Source organism: Microtus oregoni, unplaced genomic scaffold (assembly GCF_018167655.1).
Source record: "Microtus oregoni isolate MIOR12 unplaced genomic scaffold, Mior012 000065F_ref0000479, whole genome shotgun sequence".
NCBI classification, from domain to species: Eukaryota; Metazoa; Chordata; class Mammalia; order Rodentia; family Cricetidae; genus Microtus; species Microtus oregoni.
In genome coordinates this window covers 3,672,076-3,694,355 of record NW_024543875.1, presented here as the reverse complement: position 1 = coordinate 3,694,355, position 22,280 = coordinate 3,672,076, and the positions used below count along the sequence as shown (strand labels likewise).

At 44.7% G+C, this 22,280-nt stretch overlaps 1 protein-coding gene across 1 annotated transcript in view; it reads left to right on the top strand.

Moving 5' to 3' along the window:
• LOC121440135 (cytochrome b5) overlaps positions 1–19,588 on the top strand; it is a 30,124-nt gene extending 10,536 nt beyond the window's left edge. The window contains exons 2-5 of the mRNA XM_041640839.1: positions 11,684–11,812; positions 13,347–13,376; positions 18,329–18,363; positions 19,223–19,588. Coding sequence (XP_041496773.1) covers positions 11,684–11,812; positions 13,347–13,376; positions 18,329–18,363; positions 19,223–19,304 — 276 coding nt within the window. The 3' untranslated portion in view covers positions 19,305–19,588. The remainder of the gene's footprint in view (positions 1–11,683; positions 11,813–13,346; positions 13,377–18,328; positions 18,364–19,222) is intronic.
• The last annotated feature ends 2,692 nt before the right edge of the window (positions 19,589–22,280 follow it).

Below are 22,280 nucleotides of genomic sequence, written 5' to 3'. Positions count from 1 at the left end.
GAGAAAGACTTAGTAATGGCGGACTGAAAATGCTGGTCAGGGCATACTGACCAAGCTCAGAATCATCATTCACGCATGTAATATTTTAGTCTAAACACTTACTGTTTTATTTCTAAAAAGTGATGTTTTGTTTGCTTTTCTCAAGGAGGGAAAGCACTATCTGTCTGCTCGCTCACAGATGACCCTGTGTTTCATAGGTGCCCTCCTCATGGCTGACCTAGAGAGTGAGGTCACTCTTTATGATGTTTCCGTGAACTCTTTCAGTGCGGGCCTTGGTAGAATCGAGACACTAGGAGTCAGATAGACTCCCAGATAGGTAGATTTTGTATCAGGTCGGGACGTTGAGGAAGAAGCTGGCCAATATGGAGATTTGTCGCCTTTGTTACCTAGCCAGGGCCTCTTTCCCTCTCTGTCTCCTCACCGGGGAGTCTGTCTACCTCCCAGTTTCTCAGAATCGTGGTAGCTGATTTAAGTTCGTCATCTTGATGGTGATGGGGTGGGGGTGGTGGGAATGGGGTTCTTTGGGCTTTGGTGCTAGAACTGACTTTTAATGGTTTTAGGGAATGGGGTCATGGGATAGGGAGAAATGGGAACTATATTATTATTTGAACACTCTTAAGTGCCAGGCTTCATACTGTTTTGCTGTTTAATTTTCTGCAGTTTGAGGGTCTATTTTAAGATTTTGATAAATGATCATGGGAAGTAATATCCGCTTTGTTCTCTCTTCTTTCTGAATGTTTCCTCAACACACAAAACACATAAACAAACCATTAACCACTATATTTTTATACTTGTAAAATCTGGTTAAACCTTCAAGGGCAGCCTTGACCTAGAGAAGAGGCCACCAGAAAACATCTGGAGAGGTTGGAGGGAGGAGGGCAAGTGCCCAGCAGATAAGCATTGCTTGTGGCGCAGAAACCATCCTGGACTTGGACTGTGGAAGCATCACTCACGGCAGTGCTGTGGAGACGTGGTTTGCAGTCAGCCTGCCCAGGAACCTGCCTCCGGTTCTCCCTGGGATGATGGTAGAAACATCCCACTTGGAGGCGTGTGGAGACAGCTGGTCTCAGAACACTTCCCGGCACGGCTGTCATTGGTGAAATGCAGTTTGTCACTGTTACTTGAGACTGTTGTCCCTACTTTGTTTTCCCAGGAAGAGATGAGGCGGTGCCTGTTCACCCCATGAAGAGCTATGGCAACAGGCCAGTGAAAGTCTTGTTGAACCTGTGAATTTGTTGGCATTACTTACAGGAATATGAGTCAGGGGGTTGCTTAACCTCCGGAGTTTGGGTGCCTGGGGCAGGGACATCACCGGAAAAGCCCACCCAGCATGAGTGAGGACTCTACCATCCCTTGCAGCCTTTGGGCAGCTGCACCTCAGAGCAATCTCCCCTCCTCAACCGCAGGCCTGTATGTCAGCAGGGTGATTGCACAGGGGTCTTATGTGCGTGCCCAGCTAAGAGAAGTCGGATGAGCTTGAGCCAGCGTCAAAGCTTTGCCGTCTTAGAAAAACAGACCTCAGAAATGAAAGGAAACATCTGGTTGGACTTCTTGTGATTTTAAATCTTACTGCTTTTTAAATTCTTTTGTATTTTTTATTTTGTTTTAACTATTACAGATAATCTCGAATAAGTTTTTGCTTGTGATTTTTGGGGGGGGGCATTATTTTCTTTTTGTGGGTTTTTGTTGTCTTTTTGCTTTGTCATTGTTTTGGGAACTTTGTGTGTGTGTGTGTGTGTGTGTGTGTGTGTGTGTGTGTGTGTGTGTGATGAAAGAGCCTGTTTCAGACTCCAGAACTGGTGGACTTTTGGCCCACATAGTTAGATTACGTGGCAAAGTGTATTTGTCCTTTGTAGTTGTTTTTCAGTCTTCGGTTAAGCAAGCTCAGTGCAGACCCTGACTGATGTGATTTACAGTGCTGTGCAGTCTGCTCACCTTGGGGCTCCACCAGTCCTGCTCCTCCAGTGCTCTCTCACTTTTTATAGGGGCCATTTCGCCATCAGTTAAGAGCTCCGACCTAAGAGTGTCAGGTGTGTGTGTGTGTGTGTGCACGTGCGTGTGTGTGCAGAGGGGTGTGTGTGTGTGAGGGGTGTCTGTGTGTGCACGCGCATGTATGTAAGGTGTGTTTGTGGTGTGTGTGTGTAAGGGGTGCGCGCATATGTGTGTGTACACGCGTGTGAGGTGTGTGTGTGAGAGGGAGGGGTGTGTGTTTGTGTGCATGCGTGCCTGTGTGCTATCCAAATTTCCTTTGGGTTATTTTTAGTTGGAGCATTTACGGTAGTAAGCATTTAGTTTTCTTGGTTTTACAGGAGTGATTTCCTTCCAAATTCCCCAATGAGAAATGTATGAAGAAACTTGGTTTTGTATATAAAGTTACTTGGTTCACACTTTTTTTTAAAAAAGTAATCCATCTGCGTCAGAAAAGTGTCTGTGGCCCCATCCTTTCTTCTGATTGCAGCTTTTCTGTCACCTGTAAATTTCAGAAGGGCGTTTCCCATTTAATCTCTATGGTGGGGGGGGGGTGGATTTTGACCTTCAGCCTTTTTGGAATCAGGAACTTTGACCCAGATGGATGTTTCTGGGCTGGGCTCTGGATTCAGAGGAGGCCAGACTTAGTAGAAGTCCAGGACTGGTTGCTGTGAGGCTAGCTGCCCTGGACTAGTTCAGATCAAATGAGTGTGTGTGTGTGTGTGTGTGTGTGTGTGTGGTGTGTGTGTGACAGTTTTTATTGCAACACTGTCCTGCAGCATCGCTGTGATTTCCTGGAGTTGGGTTGCAATGGCTTTTAGCCTACATGTGGCTGGGTCCTTCAGTTCATTGTGTTGGGTGGGGACAAGGAACTTTGGCACATCTGTAATGCCATGTTCTTCTGGCCTCGGAGTGACCCTTCATTCTAGTCTCCTGCAGCATGCTGGCTTTCAACACCCTATGTGCTTACTTACTTCCAACCATCTAGACTTTCATAGTTTTTTTAAATTTAAACTAATTTCTTTGTTAATAACAGACTTTTTCATATCCGTGAGTAACCTGTTATTTTTTACCTCTGCTCCTTTATGTACCAGCTCTGTGAACTTCAGTTTTTGCAATCCAGAAAGCACTTAGATTGTTTTTTTTTTAAATCCCTGTTTTTCTACATAGATGTCTAGTCTTACTGTTTAGTCAACAACCCAGAAAGAAGACTTCTTAATAATTCTCTCATTGATATATGTCAAGACACTTGTCCTTGAACTTGTTTGAGGTTTTTTTTTTTTTTTGTGGTTTAAAACTGTACTTATGCTGCTAGAGATGGTATCAGACAAGCTGGATTTCTTAAGTAGGTGATTGATGCAGTTATTAGATTTAAACTCAAAGGAAATTCAAATAATCGCGCACACAGGAGCTGAGAGTTGATTCTCTGTCAAAGCAGGTGGCTTTCCTGCCCAGGGCTATGGATAAACCGTTCTGTCCTGAGGAGTCCACACTCGACCCCCCGCCCTTTTCAGGTAGCTTGGGGCAGGTCCTCCTCCTTCAGCTCAGGAGCAGCTGTGGAGTGGAGGAGATAGGTGAAGAGCGAGCCTGGGGACCAGTCTTGCCGAGGAGAGAGCATCTCTAATGACAGCCGCAGGCTACTGGTTTGAATCTAAAGTGATGCTGACTTCTGGCAGCAGCATTTTTTCTCATCTGAGTTCATTGCCTCTATGTCAAGAATTATTTATTATTCATGCAAATAATCCATATCATAACTAGTATCAAAAGTTCTCTTATCAGTTTTTGTAGATCCACAGGTCTCAGAAAATCCAAAGTAGATTTTCCCCCTTGCAGTTTAAAAAATACATATTCTGGCTCCTGTAGAGCAGTGGTTCTCGACCTGTGTGCCCTGACCCTTTCACAGGGGTCCCACATCAGATATCCATACCAGATATTTACATTGCAGTCCATAACAATAGCAAAATTATGACGTATCAGCATACATAATGTTATGGTCGGATCCCGCACCATGAGGAACTGTATTAAAGGGTCACAGCATTAGGAAGGTTGAGAAGCACTGTTGTAGAGTCTGATATGTCTGTCTCTTATCACTTCTCTTTGGCCTCATTCTGAAAAGGGATGAAGTACCAGGTTACTAATATCTTATCGTTCTTGTCCTCATAACTTAGAAAGTAACCCCAGGTCATGAGTTTATTATAAATTCATTCCAGGGCAGTGTGATATGCCTGTGATACTGTTCTTTAGAGAACGCTTTCTTCAGTTTTACTCTGGTATTACTGTCTTCTGTGTATGAAAAATCTCACTCTCTTCTCCACCGGCAAAGCCATTGCCGGGTGTGCGCTGTGTCATCCTTACTCCTGATTGTACTGAAGTGGAGATTTAACAAGAAGCTAGAGAAGGGGGTGAAGATAAGGACCCTCCGGGGACAAGTTTACCACATGAACAGTACTGGGTCAGACGTATGGGCTAGCCAGCTTGGCCTGTAATGTTTGGGTTCATTGGCCTGGGGTAAACCTATGTGCACTGTAGTCTTAACAAGAGACATGCACTCTCACTGAGGTTCCTAGAGCTTGGCTGTGGATGGTGTTATCATCTGGTCCCTTAGGGAGATTTTGCATGTACCACTTTAATAACTTTAGTGTCTCTTCTTGAAGAAAGCAATCCCAGGAACGGTGGTCTCTTCCCAGGCTGTGTACTTTTCATTAAATTCCTTTGGAAAGTGGGGTGGGTAGGGTCATGGCTGGCCCTGTAGCTAGATAAGCCTATATCTGTGGTCATGCTTTTAACTGAGTTCATTTCTCACAGCAAGTAATTTAACTACTTACTTAAAAATACTAGGTTAGCATTATTAGTGAAGATGGAACAGGAATCCGAGCTTTTATCAATCAGCATTGGCCAAGGGTCTGTAAATAGCACACTCAGGTTGTTATGGATAAATGTTGCTCAGTGAAGAATAATGACCAAGTTTGTGATATTATCTCTTTTTTAGGAAACCAAAGATACACCTGTTACGTTTTTGAATATTATATTAGCTCTCTGAAAGCCACTGACCGGGATGCCCTGTTAACGCAGTCAGGGATAGCCCCACTTTTCCAGCCAGTCATTCTGAATAGTGAGGGTTCCTTTCTTGTCTATTTTCCTCTCTGAAATGACCTATCTTTGCCTGAATTTATTGCTCTCATTCATTTAATGCTTACTTTCCTCCCTTATTTATTTATATTTCTCATTTTATAGGTAGGCCCTTGAATTCTAATTTATGATGTATATTGCTATATTTTTCATTTAATAATTTAACCCCAATTATTTAAATAAATCTTAAGTAAGACGGTTAAGAAATCACTTCAGATACGTAGTGATTGCAAGGCAATGATTAAAGCTATAACACTTAATCTATTTAAAGTTAATATGAACGAAATGTTACATAAGCTTTAATTCCACTGTTCAAACAGGACTTAACCAGAACCTCTTCAAAGTCCTACAGTTGGGAGGATTGTAAAACAGGTTTGGCTCGATCCTAACACCCATTCTGGAGTTACAGAGAGTCCTTTGCCACCTCAGCTTTTCCAGGGCTGTGTCAGCTACGAAGGGTTTTTATTCTGAAACATTTTGATTTGTGTTAGATTCTTCCTCTGATGGTTATTGCTAAGTAGAATGTATAGTCGATAACTGCTTAGAGTAATTCTCTTGATCGAATCATTTAAAGATGTTATAATAGGGGGAGAGAGTACCTATTTTACACTAAAGCTAGGGAGAGGTTTTTTTTTTTTTTTTTTTTTTTTTTTGAACATTAACAGAGATGAAAATCCTGCAGTTGCAGTGTGAGGCGGACACCTGGGAGCCCACAGCGCATTCGTCCTTGCCTCTTAGGGACCTTGCTCCAAGTCACGCCTGAGGTGTAGGGCCCGCGGGCCATTCATGATTAGTCAGAACTGAGGCCCTGCCAGTGCCAAAGGAAGTACATGCTTCTTCAGGATTAGAGCGCGTACTTTTTTTTTCTTTTTATGATTTTTTTCTCCCATCCAATTATGAACATGCCTGAGCCTGTTAAGCTGTTCAGTCAGACAGGATCGGGTGTGTCCTTTTCTATATGCCTCACAGTGCTTTGCATATAGATTTTAATTTAGTGGGTTATCTCAGGGAAAGGAGATTTGTGTGAACCGTTGGGAGTGAGAAAGTTCAGCTCCTCAGCTGGCTGGCATATGTAGCGATCCTAAAAGCAAAGATCCGTGCTGATCTCGTGTATTTAGTTAGCATTGGCGTGGGTGGCAAACACAGATGAACAGAACAGGCTGAAGTCTGAGTCATGGATTTGGCAAACAAATGTGTACACGATTTGAAAGTGTTAGCAGTGTGAGCTGAGAGGGAATGGGGAGAGGCTGTCGTGCAGGACGGTAGGGAGGCCATGCTGGGAGTGGGAATTAAAGGATGGCGACTGGAAACTGTCACTGGAGCAGGAGCGAGATGCCCATACAGCTGAGGTCACGGGGGCAACATTAACCGAGGACCAAAAGAATCGGAAAGAGTGTATTTAGGGCAAGAGAGAGAAATGTTTTGCTTGAAATGGACACTGGGCATTGGGTGAAGTTTTCAAGTATATAGACGCGCTAGGAGCCTGGCACCATGAGGTCACAGAAGTTGTTACACAGCTGTCTTCGTTAGTGGACGGATGGTATGCAAACTGAAGATGCAATCACCAGGAGAGATACTGCAAGTGGGTTGGGAGCAGGGCCAAGGGCGGAGCCTCAGTGTTCACACTTGGATATCGGGTGGCTTTGGTGGGGTGAAGGACGGAGAGAATGTATCTGAGAAAAACAGCATTTCAAGAAGAGACCCATGATGAGAAACTTTCCTGAGAGCCAGCTGAATTTCAGGAGTGGGGAGCCAATTTGAACTGTCTGTGATACAGTTTGGAAATGCTTGGTACCAGAAGTGTTTCCGGCCTCCGATTTTGAGATATTTGTGTACTCACAATGGCCTTTTAGGGATGGGACTCATCAGTGTGAGATCCATTTGTTGCACACCCTTTTTTGTGTGTTTCTTCCTAAGCCTTTTGTGTTGTCAGATACCACTAGTTAGAGTTCTGCTCTAGACTTTGCTTCTGTAGATGTGTGAAGTCCCACTAGACCACTGCACCGTTCCTTTTGCAAAAACAGATATCACCTGCTTTTTTCTGTTGTCCTTTAGAAACAACCAGACAAAGCTGTTGTAGCTCTCTGAATCAGAGCCGCTAAATTTGAAATAAGTTCAGCGTCATTTCCTCCAACCATTGTGAACTCATCTCTCTGGGCTTGAGAGGCACAGCAGGCACCCCTTGTCTGCATCCAAGGGATGGATGGATCTTCTCCCCAGGATATTCTGGATTGGAACAAGAGACACACTCTCCTGAGTATAAACTTTGGTGATGACATGAGCGTCCACAGATCTCGTAATGGAGGCCTGGTGCACTGTCCGTGGCTGTAGACAGTCTGCACAGTCATCAGCTTCCAATTTCCCTGCCGTTGCTCCAACCAGAGTCTCTCTTCCTGTCTGAGAAGACTGAGCTGTGTAGCTATGCAGTTGTTGGAATTGGAGTACTGCCATTGGGTTCCTCTGGGTCCCTCTGCAACAGATGCGCATCCCTCGAGTGGTGCAGACCTCTCTGGAATGTCAGCAGCCATTTAATTGCTGAGAATGCCCTTCATTCTTTCAGGATATATATGACAAGGCCTTGTCCTTCTTACACACATAACCTGAAGGTAATTTTATATGATTTTAGTGTACTTACATTTTTCTGCAACCCCTTACATGAAGTTGGGGTATCATGTCAGCACTCAGTAAGTTTTTATTTGAGGTTTTAGGATTAGGAGTGTACATTGTACCATGACTTCCTCAATGTATCCTTAGTTCTGAGTTGGAGATGTGGCAGAAAATTTCTCCATTTATGGACCATGTCAACTTTTAGTATTTTAAAACAGAGTTTCCTTCCTTCTTTCCTTCCTTCCTTCCTTCCTTCCTTCCTTCTTTCAGATAAAAATATGAAGACTACTAATACCATTTATTGGCATTTCCTTATCTCTGTCTCTGTTCATCTCTGTCTCTGTTCTCATGTATTGTCAGGATGAGGGTGTATCAAGGCAGCTAAAGAAGTTGGGAATTCACAAAAATACGTGGAAGGAACTGTGATCTTGCAAAATATGTGGGCAGAGTGCTGAGGTTATCCCAACAACCAATTTAGATCTGGTCTCTCTCCCTAATCCCCACATAAGCCTCCCTCCCTCCTCCCATCTCCACCTTCTTCATCTTCTGGTGCTTCCGCTATGAGCCGTCATTTTGGCCTAGCACACTTACTGTCCATTGTCGCCCTCAGGACTCTCAGAGTAAAGTCTGACTTCATCACCTTCATTTTGATGACTTCCTGTTGCTCACCAAAAAGATCAAGATCCTTGAAGAGACCTGGGATCCCTTCTTGGCCTGGCCTGGCCTTCTCCTTCCTGGGCCTCAGGCAGGCTTCCTTCCTGTCCCTGAACTCAGGAACTTCTGCATTAGAGGGACTTCCTTCTGTGACCCTTACCCTCTCACAACTCCAGTTGCCTCTACTTTTTTCTTCTCCATTGGCGACAGTCCTTTTTCATCTTGGTGGCACTCACCGTGTGATTTCAGCAGTGACATTCGCTTGTAGTTCACAGTTGAGCGTTGTTCATGTTTGCCTGTTAGCCTGTGGTCCTTAGGGGCAGGAACCAGACTGTCTTGGCTTACTCTTGAGGCTGGGTTTCGAGGACACAAGGCCTGCATTTGTTGTGTGAATTGACTAGAGCCACAGAAAATGAAAGCTTCCTGTGGGATAATGGGAACCCTTCACAGATGCGATTGGCCGCCTTGCTCTACTCTGCCCCGGCGTCCTTCTCCACCTTCCCCTCTTTCTCTTAATTTACGTGGCGAGCACTTTCTCTTTTTCTGTGTGTGTCACGTTTCAAGGAAAATACTGGCTATTGCTAAGAGCTAGTCCCTTATCTTTGCTCTTTTATCAGGACTTGAAGTTTATTTTCTCTTAAAACAATTTTTCAGGCTTCGATTTTCTTGTTGATTCTTTCACAAAGCTTTTAGGGTAGAGTTAAAATGTTCCAACATCAATCAGTTTATTTGGTATTGTGTTTTTCCTAAGTTATTCATACACACACACACACACACACACACACACACACACATACTCACACACACACACTCACACTTGCTTAGCAGTGATCAGTGAGACCAGTAACCAAAGTGTTTTCTTCTTTGCTTAGAAAATTGCCTGGCAGATGATTTAGGCCAGGTTCACACTGGAGACGGAGCTTCAGGTAAACAGGCCCTTTGCTTTGTTTTCTGTTGGAGCTGAGAGGTGAGGGCTGCCCCCTTGGCATCGCTCTTTTTGGTTAAGACTGTTGTGTAATTGAGATGGTATGTGTGGTTTCTCCACCTTAGCCCCTTCAGTCCAGGATCCTCATGACTCCATAGCAGACTAAGATGATGACCTCATTTGTCCCGGAAGATAGGCTGTCTCTGGTGGACATCGAGACTTCGGGAGATCCAATGAGGCTCACTTGTCCTGAGCAGGAATCCCAAGTTGAGGAACTTGTGAATTAGGTCATTAGCTGAGGAGCTGTAGTGTGGGACTGGTCACCTCTGGGCTCTGGGGACTTTGGTCACTTCATATCTCCTACGTCCCTGCCTTTCTGCTCCTTGGTCAGATCAATGTTTGGCAGTTCCAGATCATTCCAGAACCAGAAAGTCTTGATTACCACTGCCACACCTGAGGTGCATCTAGAGCCGTTAGTGTAAATTTACGTCTTGCCAGTCTCTTCTCATTGTCACAATGGCTGGAGCAGAGCATATTCCAGTGACATAGAGCAATGTTTATGCAATTCAAGTCATGCCGAGGGCAGATACTAATATCGGGAAGTGTTTATTAAGGTACTGTTGTGTTCGCTAAACATAATGATATGTGTCTGACACATAAAATATATCCTCCAAAGTTATGACCAAGATTTCCTTCCTTGTTTATTTTATGTGTATGTACGTATGGGTGCTGTACCTGAGTGCATGTATGTGGATCGCATGTGTGCAGGTCCCCACCCCCTGCATTAGAATTGCAGGTGGTTTTGATCCACCCCCATGAGATAAGTGCTGGTATCTGAATCTGGGTTTCTGCAAGTGGCAAATGCTCTTTCCTACTGAACCACCTTTCCGGCCCCCAAGTCCTGGTATTTTCTCTAGTTCCCATCGTGTCTTAGTAGGTGTTCTGTTGCTGTGAAGAGATACCATGACCAAGGGAACTCATGAGAGAAAGCAGTTTTAATCAGAAGCCTGCTTGCAGTCCATGGTTATTACAGCAGGAGGAAGACTCGCGTGACCTTGGAGCAGTAGCTGAGAGCTTTACCTCACGAAGTCCAGGCAGCAGGCAGAGAGAGTCACACTGGTCTGGTGTGGGCTTGGAAAACCTCACAGCCCATCCCCAGTGATACAGGTCTTCTGATAAGACCACACCTCCTAGGAAGGAAGGCCTGACTGCCTTCGGCTACACAGGGAGGTAGCTTATGGACCCTAAGGTAACTTGCTTAAAGATCGGGATGAATTTGATTCAGGTACATCTTCAAGCTTAATTTAAGAAGAGTTTCAGGGGTGAGAGAGGTGGCTGAGTCATTAAAGGCTAGGCTCATAACCAAAAACATAAGAAGTGGTTTTTGTTTTGTTTTGCTTTGCTTTCCTGCCAGAGTGTTTTGGATGACTTAGCAAAGCGCATTTTCCTTCTGCTTGTCTGAGAACTCTTAGCCAGGAACCTCTGGGCCTCATCCCCTAGGGTCTCTTTCCACTGTTGGACTTGGCTTCCTGAAGCAAGATTGTCCTTTGTTTTTCCTGTTAATGCAACTAAAAGCACTAAAATGCTTCTGCAAAATAAAGGGTTCTTCCCTCCGTCAACGTAGAAGTGCACTGTCTTTTCTATAGATGTTCTGGCTATACCGATGGCGGTTACTTGGATCCCTCCAGAAAGAATCCCATGCTCACTCATCCTGCACCTTCCTGCTTGTCCCCTGAGCAATGCCAGCTGTGCAGTGTAGCTGTACGGAGTGCGTCCTTGAAGGGAAGCTTTGTGTTTATCTCTCTCTGACCAATGGATGGTCCCTCCTTGGTCCAGAATCAGGCTGAGAGGGTCCCAAGTCTGAGCCTTAAGTAGATGGCTGAGAGACAGTTTAGGGATGGGTGAAGAAGCAGAGCAGGCATTACTACATCTTTTTAAATAGTTTACTTATTTTCATTTATGTACATTGGTATTTTGTCTGAATGTATGACTGTATGAGGGCATCGGGTTCCCTGGAGCAGGAGTTAAAGACAATTGTGAGCTGAGCTGCCAGGTGGGTGCTGGGAATTGAACCCGGATCCTCTGAAAGAGCAGCAGTGTTCTTAACCCCTGAGCCATCTCTCCGGTTCCCACCACATTATTAAGGCCACCACCCTTATAACAGTGTTGTTGCTGGGCCAGCACGGTGACAGATAGCATCAGAGGAAGCTTCTGCTGTGTGGTCACCAAGGAACTGGATCGTGAAGAAGCATGCTTAGAGTTCCCATCGTAGACACTTAAAGTCAGCCATGGTCATCAGTGACTTCTGGGGTAGGCTTTTGGATTCAATAAAGTAACCATTTCCTTTTAACTCATTGACCTGAAAGATTTTAACGTTCATGCAATCTGTTCTCTGAACAGCATCCCGGTGGGGAAGAAGTTCTAAGAGAACAAGCCGGGGGCGATGCTACCGAGAACTTTGAGGATGTTGGGCACTCTACTGACGCACGAGAACTGTCCAAAACGTACATCATCGGGGAGCTCCACCCAGTAAGTCAGTTCTTGGGGTAGGAGGTGCCTTTCTTCTATAAGGCTAGTGTTTGACATGGGTAAGTCTAGATTTGCATCAGAGAGAGAGAGAGAGAGAGAGAGAGAGAGAGAGACAGAGACAGAGACAGAGACAGAGAGAAACTTTAAAAAACAATAGAGCAAAACCAATTTCTTCTGAGTTTAGAATACTTTGAGACAGGGTCTCAGTACATAGCCCAGGCTGGGGTCTGGAGCTTCCTATATAGCCCATGCTGACCTGAAAGTGGCTCCTCAAACCTTTATCTGTGCTGGAATTATCACTGTACATCACCATGCCTAGTCAGGACACCATTTTGTCATTAAATAAATTGACTCAAGCTTTCTTTGCTTGGCATTTTTTGGTTATGGTTATTGCTGTACTCAGGGTCAGAATGCTGTGCTCCAAGGTTCTGCCCTGGGGACACTCCCCAGGCTCTGAGAGCCCAGAGAGAGACACATCCCGAGGGTGGAGAATCAATCCAGTCAGTTTGTTCTCCTGCAGCCAGGGGAGTGAAGGGAGCCATGAGTACACGTTCCCTGACGAGAGATAAGTAGCTGCCCCAGCCCGTTACGCAAGCAAGAAACGCTGAAGATAAATAAATATAGGCATATCCCTATTTTTAAGTCTTACTGTATATGAATGGTGGTTTTTGTAAGAACCAAAAATGAAGAAAAGATAAAAGTAGGCTCTTTTTAAAAGTCCCAGAAATCCGCTTTGGAGCAGGTTCTGTTGAGCTATCTCTGTGTGTCTGTGTGTGTGCCTGTGTGTGTGTGTATGTGTGTATGTATGTGTGTGTCTGTGTCTATTTTTCTGCTTGCCTGCCGTCTTTTGGATTTGCTGGGAGGTTATGTATACTTAGACTCTGTCTTACTTCTCTGGAAGTTTTATCAGCCCACACATTTTCATACTTCCCAGAAATAACATGGTTGTATTGTATCGGCAAGGTCTGCCCTTGTGATAATTCCTCCCTGTCCTGTTCCTTTAAGTTCTCTTCCCATAAGGAGGGCGGGTGAGTTTCATTTAGGTCACCTCCCTGTGAGGTTCTTCTGTGGTCAGCATTTAGATGCCCTTGGATTTTGACATCTTCAGCCTGAGGGTTGGATAGTTTATAGTCATATTTCTGGGAGATTGCAGGCTTCACTGAGGCCATCATAGCAGAAAGATGCGTATCTCAGTGAACTTGAGAGCAGAGAAGGAAGGGAAGGATTTTGTTTTCAGTTGTTCTCTGAATTGACAACTCTAGTAAGTCTCTAAACCCCTCCACATATAACCAAGACAATCATGGGTCCATTCTGAACTCTGGGACTGTGGATGGAAATGCCTCTTGTTCCTAACTACTGTGAATTTTTGTTGTCAAACCACACGGATCAAACTTCGTATTTAACTTTGCTGAATGCCAAATGCTAGTCACTGAGTAATAATTTAAAAATAAGTTAGCCCTTTGAATATGAGACTTTTACAGATAGATGTCCTGTTATTTTTTAATCCCAACCCTTTTCTTTTTTTCCCTTACAGGATGACAGATCAAAGATCGCCAAGCCTTCGGTAAGTTTGCACAACCATCTCAGAGTGGTGAACAGAGGTCACTGTGTGTCTTCATTGCAGGTCAAACTAGAGCAAAGGTCACCACCTGCACAGGTCTTTCTGGGTTAGGTAGATGTGTGGTTTACTGGCTTTGCAAAAGCTTGGTTTGGGGTTTTTCCTTTGTTTTTCTTACCAGTCAGTGTGGTTTTGAGGAGTCCTTGTGTGTTACAACAAATGTATTACTTTGAAAAACATCATAATTATCAATAAACAAAAGTCTGGGTGTATAGCTCGATGGAAAATGCTTGTTGAACTGAAAGCGTGTTCTCCTCCCTGACTCGGAGAGGACTTACCTATGGCTCTTCCTTCTCTGTAGAGTGTGGTGTCCTGGGCATTCAGAAAAGGCGTTTCACATTGGCATCCCCTAGTTCTTCAGTCTAAGCTGACTTTCTTATTTAATTTGCTCATTAAATCAGCAAAAAAGTTCCTGAAAAGTATACCTAGGCCAAAGTTAATTCTGGCTCGTAAAAAATGAAGGGTGAGGGAAGGTTTTGCTTTAGAAACGACAGCAAGGAAACCCAGCTTTTCCGTCTTGTTCTGTGCTTCTGGCCTTAGTGGAGAAGGCACACAGGGCGAGCCTCTCTGTGGAAAGCCCACTGTGCTGTCTCTGCTGCCGAGATGCTGTTTGCATACATAGCATACACACTCAGGAGCATGAGTGCAGATGCCGCGCTCACTCCAACTCTCACACGGTGCAGGAAAAGCCATGTGTGAGCCTTCCAGTGCACATTTAACACTGGTGATAGGCGTGCTTCAGGGAGAGTTAAGAAAATGAAATGGTGTTTAGAATCTGAACTATGTCTGTGACAGTTGCTCAGATTCTGACGAGTAGGTAGCTTTTCTGGCTGCTTTATAGGCAGCTGACATGCTGGAATACCTATGGTTGTTTCCCCTAGAGTTTGTCAGGGAAGAGGTCCATTTCGGTCTTGTTAGATGTTTAGTATGTTAGTGGTTTTGTCATGAGTCAGTCACCTGCAGGAAAACAGGCTTTGGGGAGGCTTGTTTCCTGAGCTTTGATCTGCTGCAGGCCAACCACATCCCTAACCGTAGTGCCCATGCAGGTGTGTTTGGTGGTTAGCCTGTCTCATACCCCAGACCACTGGAGGCCACCTTCATCCGTTTGTTCTTAGAACATGTTCACTCTGCAGCTGTGGGTCTTGGAGATCCACATGCTGGTGCTCAGCATGCACGAGGTCCTCGGGTCAGTCTCCAACAACTGGCCGTTATTGTGCTCCCCTGAAATCCCGAGTCCTTGGGAAATGATCACAGGAGCACCAGAAATCATCCCAGGCAACAGCGTGCGTTTTAGGCTAGCCTGGGATATATGAGACTGTCCCGAAGGGCAGTGTCGAGGGACGAGCGTGTGTGTGCCTGCTATGTTTGCTGCTCTCTGTGAGTGTTTAGTTTCCATTACTTTGATGTTTGGAGTAGCTGGTGGATGGAGCACACGTTGCAGAATGAATTCTGGGACTTGCACTGTCAGCGTTAACGAAAGACCTCCTGCCCATGTTTGCAGGAGGGAGCAGCTCTCTCAGTCAGACACTGGGCCCCCATTTTATCACACGTGGCTCCGTGGATGTGGAGCCTCTCACTGGACCCCACATCTACTTGGTGTGCAAAGCAGACACTTTTACTCTCAATATTTTACAGATGGACCAGCTTTGGGGTATTTTATTGTTTTATTGTTTTAAAACAAACAAACCAACAAGCAAAAGAATCCCTTTATTTCCTGTTGTGATTTCACTTAAACTGGAGTGGAGCTGGGAGAAAGGAGGTGACCCTTGCTGGTTACTCCAGAGGCTGGAAACAAGTGACGTGAAGAAAATGAGTTGCTGCTTTTCTGGGTGCTTTGTTATTTCTGCCAAACAAAACTGTCTATTTCTTAGGGTCCCATGTTATTGATAGGGGTTTCTGTCCCGCCCGGTTCCTGAAGTCCTTAAGTCCCAAAGAAATCACACAGAGGTCTACATTAATTGTAAACTGATTGGCCCATTAGCTCAGGCTTCTTATTAACTCTTATAACTTATATTAGCCCATTATTCTTGTCTGTGTTAGCCACATGGCTTGGTACCTTTTTCAGCCAGGCAGTCACATCTTGTTTGCTCTGTGTCTGGCTTTCTCTCTGTCTGGGTAACAACTAAAGACTGAAACTTCCCTCTTCCCAAAATTCTCGTTGCCCCTCCTCTCCTTCCTGCCTGCCTACTGGCCAATCAACATTTTACAAGTGACAGGATAAAAGACCATTGTCCCACAGCCCCATGTAGTCATCTTTCGGCTAGAGGATGTGTTCTGCGGTCTGATGTTTTTAAATAATCATCACACTTGGAGCTGGAGCTCAGCGGTAGAGCACTTTCCAAGTCTGTATAAGGCCTGGTGTGTGCGTTAGTCCTCGGTGTTGAGATAAAAATATTGCTTACCTAAAACATCTAGTTTAGTTTTGAGAAATATGATGGACTGGAGAGTATTCTCTAGAACCTGCGCAGATGAAGCTAAACTGCCAAGTTAAGGAATTTACAGAAATTACACATCTGTGAATGAATCCCTAGCAATCAAATTTGCTTACATAGAAGGTAGTAACAGTATTGGGATATTTCTTTGTGGATACTTTTCAAAGCACCGTGATATACAAGGTTGGATTAGTCTCTGAGATCCTCAGACCTCGAGGCCCTGAAGCTCTACTGAACTGCCATGAAAGCTCTGGAGGTCACGTGTCCAGCGTCTGGCTTGTCAATTGGTCTCTTCAGTTCCTGGAGTCTCCTAACTTCTTAGGAAGACTCCACTCTCAGTACTTCCAATGAAGGAGTGAGCTAGGTTACGTGAACTTCTTTGAGATGACTGGTTTGCAAAGGCTTTAGGGATTTGTATTTTTTTATATGGAACTAATCATGATTTATGCTGACTCACATGGCCTTTGGAAGTCATTATACATGCCATATCGGTAGTTTTTACTGCACGTTGGAAGTCCTCCAGGTTGCACAGAAAACAGGCAGCAGAGAGTCATTGCTGGTTCCCTGAACCCAGCTGATCCTCCCGGAGCACAGGCCACTAGATAAAATGGGCTTCTTTATCCCTTTGTCAAGTGGAGATTACAGCTTCAACTCCCAAGCATTCTGGGTTTTAAGGCTATGAAGAAAGTAGACAATCCAAAAACTCTATGTTTCTGGTTTTGTTTTGTTTTTAAAGTTTTATCTTTTGGAATGTTATTGTTAGTGGTGATGGTGGTGGTAATAATACATTAGGATTATTTTATTTACCTATATTTAAACTTTAGAAATATTTATTGTGTGTGTGTGCATACACGCTTGTGCGCCACAACACACACACACACACACACACACACACACACACACAGGTCAGAGGATAACTTTCAGGAGAACTGGTTCTTCTTCCATTGCACAGGTCCCAGGGATCAGAAAAGCCCAGGTTGTCCGGCTCTGAAGCAAGTACCTTTCCCTGCTGAGCCAAGTCACCTGCCCTTATATAAATGGTGTGGGCACATTTGAGCCTCAGCAATATTTTAACCTTATATTGGTGCCTTTGTGCTCTCAATGTGGCCACAAAGACAGGGGGCGCAGGGAAGGCTACCTGAGGTTGCACAGGGTCTCCTGAAATGCATGCACCCTGCCTGTATCTCAAGCGAGTGGTCCTTGCTCTCTGCGTCCCCACACTATCCAGCATGCGATAGTACCTTGCCTTCAGCGGGCTCTTCGGTATCGTCTATCATTGTGTTTCTTCTAATGACTGAATAATATTGTTTGCGTATTTAATTGTCTCCCACAATTGGTGTTAATTATACTCAGATGCTCATGAAAATTAATCTTGTGCTGGTTATGGATTCCTGTCGTCCCCACTATTTAAAATTGCTTAAAAGGGTAACAGATGTGACGTTTTCTTTTTAAATGATTTGTTTTTCTTCCCCTACTATGTCAGGAGTCTTAAAGGTGATGTGTCAAGGTTGGTGTGTGTTGCTGGGCTGCTTTGCTCATGTACCCCTAAAATGAATTTGCTTTTGGGGGGAGGGGTTCCCTAACATACCTCTCAGGGGCACCGCTTTGCCTTGCTGCTTCCAGGTGCCCGCCTGGCTGGTATTTTCCATCTATGCTGCAGGAAGCTGCAGACATGACTCTCTGACGGAGCTGGTCTGTCTGTGGCTGCTTTTGCTGGCGCACTAACAGTTTTGCTGGTGTGGAATATTACAAGTGCTTCCTAAAATGTGTTAAAACCTAAATGCGTGTGCTTCAGTGGGACGCAGTCCTTGAACGGTCTGAGAAAATATGTGGTGATTTTTTTTTAACGGTCCTCCTGAGAAGGCCTGTGCTCAGAAAGTGCTAGAAGGTAAATAACGCCATTTGTTGGCGAGGCAGAGCAGTTCCCGAGTTAGTCTGGGCTCTTTCTGGTGCCGTTCAGTGAGCTGAAGAAGTCTCAGGAAAGGCGGTGTAGCATGTGCCATGGCAGTTCTTACCATGTTGGTCGGCACGCCTGTAACGTGGTGTAGGTGCGCTCTCGTGCCCTGGCAGGTGTGACTGACATAAATGACGGAGTTCATACTCCGTGCTTTGAGGAGTTAGAGTTCCCTTCCGAAGGACAGTGACACGGCCTTGCTTATGTGCCCACGAGTACTCTGTTTACAGTTTTCATGATGAAGTGCTTAAATGTTAAGTGTGGATTATTATATGTATTCTATTGACATTTTCAAATTCACCAATTTAAATGTAGTTCTTAAAATTTCATTTTCTTAAAAAATGGTGAAATCGGGCTTTTTAGTAAGAAGAAGTTGAACATAATTGTTTCTTTTAACAATTTTTAAAAGACAGAGTTGAATAAAATGGTGATTTTTTTTTTTAATCTTAAAGCATGTTTTGAATCAGGGGGATCAATGCTCAGATGTTAACTATGTTTTTTGTGTGTTTCAGGAAAGTCTCATCACTACCGTGGACTCTAATTCCAGGTACGTGTTCTGTCTTTTCATTGGTTTTGTTTAGGACAGAGGCTCCTGTAGGGCTCCAGAGCCAGAATTAAGACACCTTCCCATCTGATTTCTGTCTTCCAAAAAGTTGAAATTTATAGGTTGAAATCCAATTTGAAAATTTATAGCTACATTAAAGTTCTTCCCAGCTATGTCTCTAATTTTACCTATAATCTCTAATTTACCATCCACTGGAAGCTTAGAAAAACTGAACAGTGTAAATCAGATATGCTTTTGAATTTGGGAGAGACACCACAGACTAAATACTCTGGGTATGGTTTTACTTAACAGTTTAAATCCATATGGCATAGATACTAAGTTTGGGTTTTTGAAGAAGTATCTGAGAATTTAAAGCTGAGTTTGAGTGGCAGCCGTTGCACTCAGGGTTCAGGCTCCTTACTTGGTGGCTCTGGGGACAAGGTCTGGCTAACAGTGTCCTCTGATACTCATCGTAGTGCTAAGTGGGCCCTGCAAGAGGACAAGACACATCCGGAGCATTCCCCTGTGTGGTCTGTGATTTCACGTCAGGAGAAAGTCACTGCTCCTAGGCAGTGTCTGTTGAGAGAGCCAGCGCAGCTCTCTGTAGAAAGGATATGGGAATAGCTGGAAGCAGAGCAAGGGTGTGAGTTTTCTCATGGTGACAACAGGAGAGAGCAGTGATGTCAACATTCTAGAGTGTGCACTGTGCTCAAGTTTAGCAGAGCTGAGCTGCCCTTTTAGCTCATGTGGTTCTAGAAGTAAGAAAACGAGGCTGTGGGAGTTTTCTATCAGAGGAGCACAGAGGTTGAGGTCTCTGTAGTGAGGAGCATTCAAGCATCTTGTTGCTCTTGTGTCTTTCTAGTTGGTGGACCAACTGGGTAATCCCAGCCGTCTCAGCCCTGGCTGTCGCCCTGATGTATCGCCTCTACATGGCAGAAGACTAACTTGCCTCTCCAAACCAAGGAAGGGGAAAGAATGCCCCCCAGAAGGGAGAAAAGAAGCCAGTGTTAATCATGTCCACTGACAGCCACCTTCCGCTGAGAACGTAATTGTAATATATCTGTTTCCCTTTCCTTCTGTGTTAGTGGAACCAACGAGGAACTCTTTGTACCCTTCCACTCTGCAAATGTGCCTTTTTTTTCCATCAACTTCATTTTGATGTTTCTTCACTACATAATTTACTTATTGTAAGCACGATCTTTTTAAAATATATCTGGCTTTTAAAACATGCTGCCGTGTGTGTCTGTCTGTTTGATAGGATGCCTCCAGTGCTTAGTGTTTTGGTTTATTTCACAGAGTTGTTTGATGTGCCGATTATCCAGACCCGGGTTGTCGGTGTCATGAAGGCTTGATTGTTCTTGTCTTGATGACGCGGTGATGATGGCAGCTAACACACACCTGTTACATGGTTTGATATTAGTTGCCTGACAAGCATAACTGGCTACAGCAGCGGAAGGAAGTCTCCACCATGGCGGGAAGGCCTACGGGGTAGGGTGCGGGTCTATGACAACACTGGAAACAGAAGTGGATTATCCTCTTTAATGACCCATTCCCGCTAGCTAGGCCATAGAGGCCAAGGTTCCACAGCTCCCCGAGACAGTGCCGCCAGATGGGACCCAGATGTTCAAACATACAAGCGGTGGGGACATTTCCTAGCCAACCAGTAAAGTGCCAGTATTGTTTCTTTTTCAAGAAGATTAAGATTCAGAAATTATATCTCAAAGATTGGTAATTTTTCTACTTGAAATGCATGGTAGAGTATAGAAGTGACCTACAAGATCTAGAAAAGAGGCACCGCGTCCTCTGTGTGTGACGGATAACAGCGGCGTAAACCAGGTCATGGACTGGGGAACGCTGTTGTAATGGCCTGTTCTCTGTTTAAAAGTTGTTCCCTAGAGACTCACAGTTTCGTAACTTTTGAAGTTCTACAGATTCCCCATCCAGAGACAATAGCAGAGTATGTCCTCATCTTAGGAAATACTGATTGAGTGACTCATCAGAGCACAGATCTGGACAGACTTGCTGCTTGCTCTTTTGGCGGAGCCTTAGCTGCTGAGTGATGAGCCGTGAGAGTGTGGTGTGGCTCTGTTTATTCTTCCCTGGACCTCTCAGGAAGCTTTCGTTGTTATCCCCTGCCTGGTGTGTTATTAGCATCCATGACTTTTTATTTTAAATGCAGAAACCCCAGGGGGTAATCTGCTAGGTGGTACTTGTACCTAGCTGTGACTAGGTGACCAGAAGTGGCGTTCTTAAGAAATAGCACATCAGAAAGGAGCATTACCGTTGCTACAGAGCACAGATTGTTTCTTAAGGATCCTTTTCAGTTATTTTTATCATATGTGTGTGAGTGCAAGCCTTCGTGTATGTACTGCATGGGTGCCTAGTACCCACAGAGGCTAGAATGTCAGATGATTGTGAACACGGTGGCGACCTGCCACGTGGGAGCTAGGAACTGGGTCCACGTAACTTAACTGAGTCATCTTTCTAGCACCGATGAAGAGGGATTGTTTTATAGTCAGTGGCATGCATCGCCCTTTCCCTGTAGCGCCAGGCCTTCCTTGCGCATGCTCAGTATACGCTGTGTCACCGAGTCACCCCCAGCCACTCTTAATCATCACAATTCTTGTCCAGCAGGGGAAGGGTCAGGGTCGGACGATATTGTAAACTCTTCAGAGCTTGAGACAGAAGAATGAGGAGCTATGAGCTGCAGTTGACCAGGGCATGTGCATTTTAAAATAAGTTAAATACTTGTTAAGATGGTAATATTTTGCTAGAGACTCACAACTGGTATAGAGAGTAAGTGACTGGAACACTGAACCTGACTTGGGATGTGTATCATATCCCCTGTTCAGGGCTCAGGGAGCATTGCGGAAATGGGCTGTGGAAAGATTACAAGAACCCAACCCAGGTTGGGAGGATTTCTGGGCACGTCAGGACTGTTGCATTCATGAGCTCAATGTTCTTGTTTCCTGGACAAGAACAGGAGATCAAGTTAAAGTTCCAGCGTTGATGGGGAGGGGCTCACTAGGCCCCGCCTCTTAGCTGAGACACTATTGGTGGCTTCTGTGGGCGGGCGAGGGGTGTGGCCTCTAGCTGGTTGCCCATGTTCTCATGGGTAACTCAATGCCTGGGTGCATTGTCTTCAGTGGGTAATAAAAAAGAGGGGAACGTGAAACTGGGAGGAGAATGGGGGCAATCTGAGAAGAGCTGGCTGGGGAAGGAGACGAAGATATTTACACAAACTGTATGCCTGTGTGAAATTACCAAATAATGACTAAAAAAAAAAAAAACTTTCAAGATAGGCAAAAGACCAGTATAGACTGCTGTCACTTTAGCAGGTCAGTGACGTTAGTTGTTAGGGAAATGCAAACCAGAACCTTAGTGAAGACTACCTCACCCCCACTAGAATTACTATAAAAAATTCAGAAACAAGTTTTGAGAGATGTGGAGACACCTTGCCTTTTGGGTGGGGATGTAAAAGGTGTGCACAGCATGGCCTCTGTGGGAATGGCAAGACCTTCAGAAGTATAGAGCTTCATATCCGGCTGTCTCTTTGCTGAGTGTATGCCTGGAAGTAAACACGGGTGCTCACATAAAGACTTGTCTGTGAGCCTGGCGGTGGAGGCGCACGCCTTTAATCCCAGCACTTGGGAGACAGAGGCAGGCAGATCTCTGTGAGTTCAAGGTCAGCTTGGTCTACAAGAGCTAGTTCCAGGACAGGCATCAAAACTACAGAGAAACCCTGTCTCAAAAAACAAAAAGTAAAAAACAAAAAACAAAACAAAAAGACCCCAAAAGACTGGTACGTGAATCCCCATTCATAAAACCACCAACTGGAGACAAGTGGAACTTGTGACTAGATAAACAAGACACATTATGGTCATATGGGCCACGAGATGACTTAATAGGTAAAGGTGCTT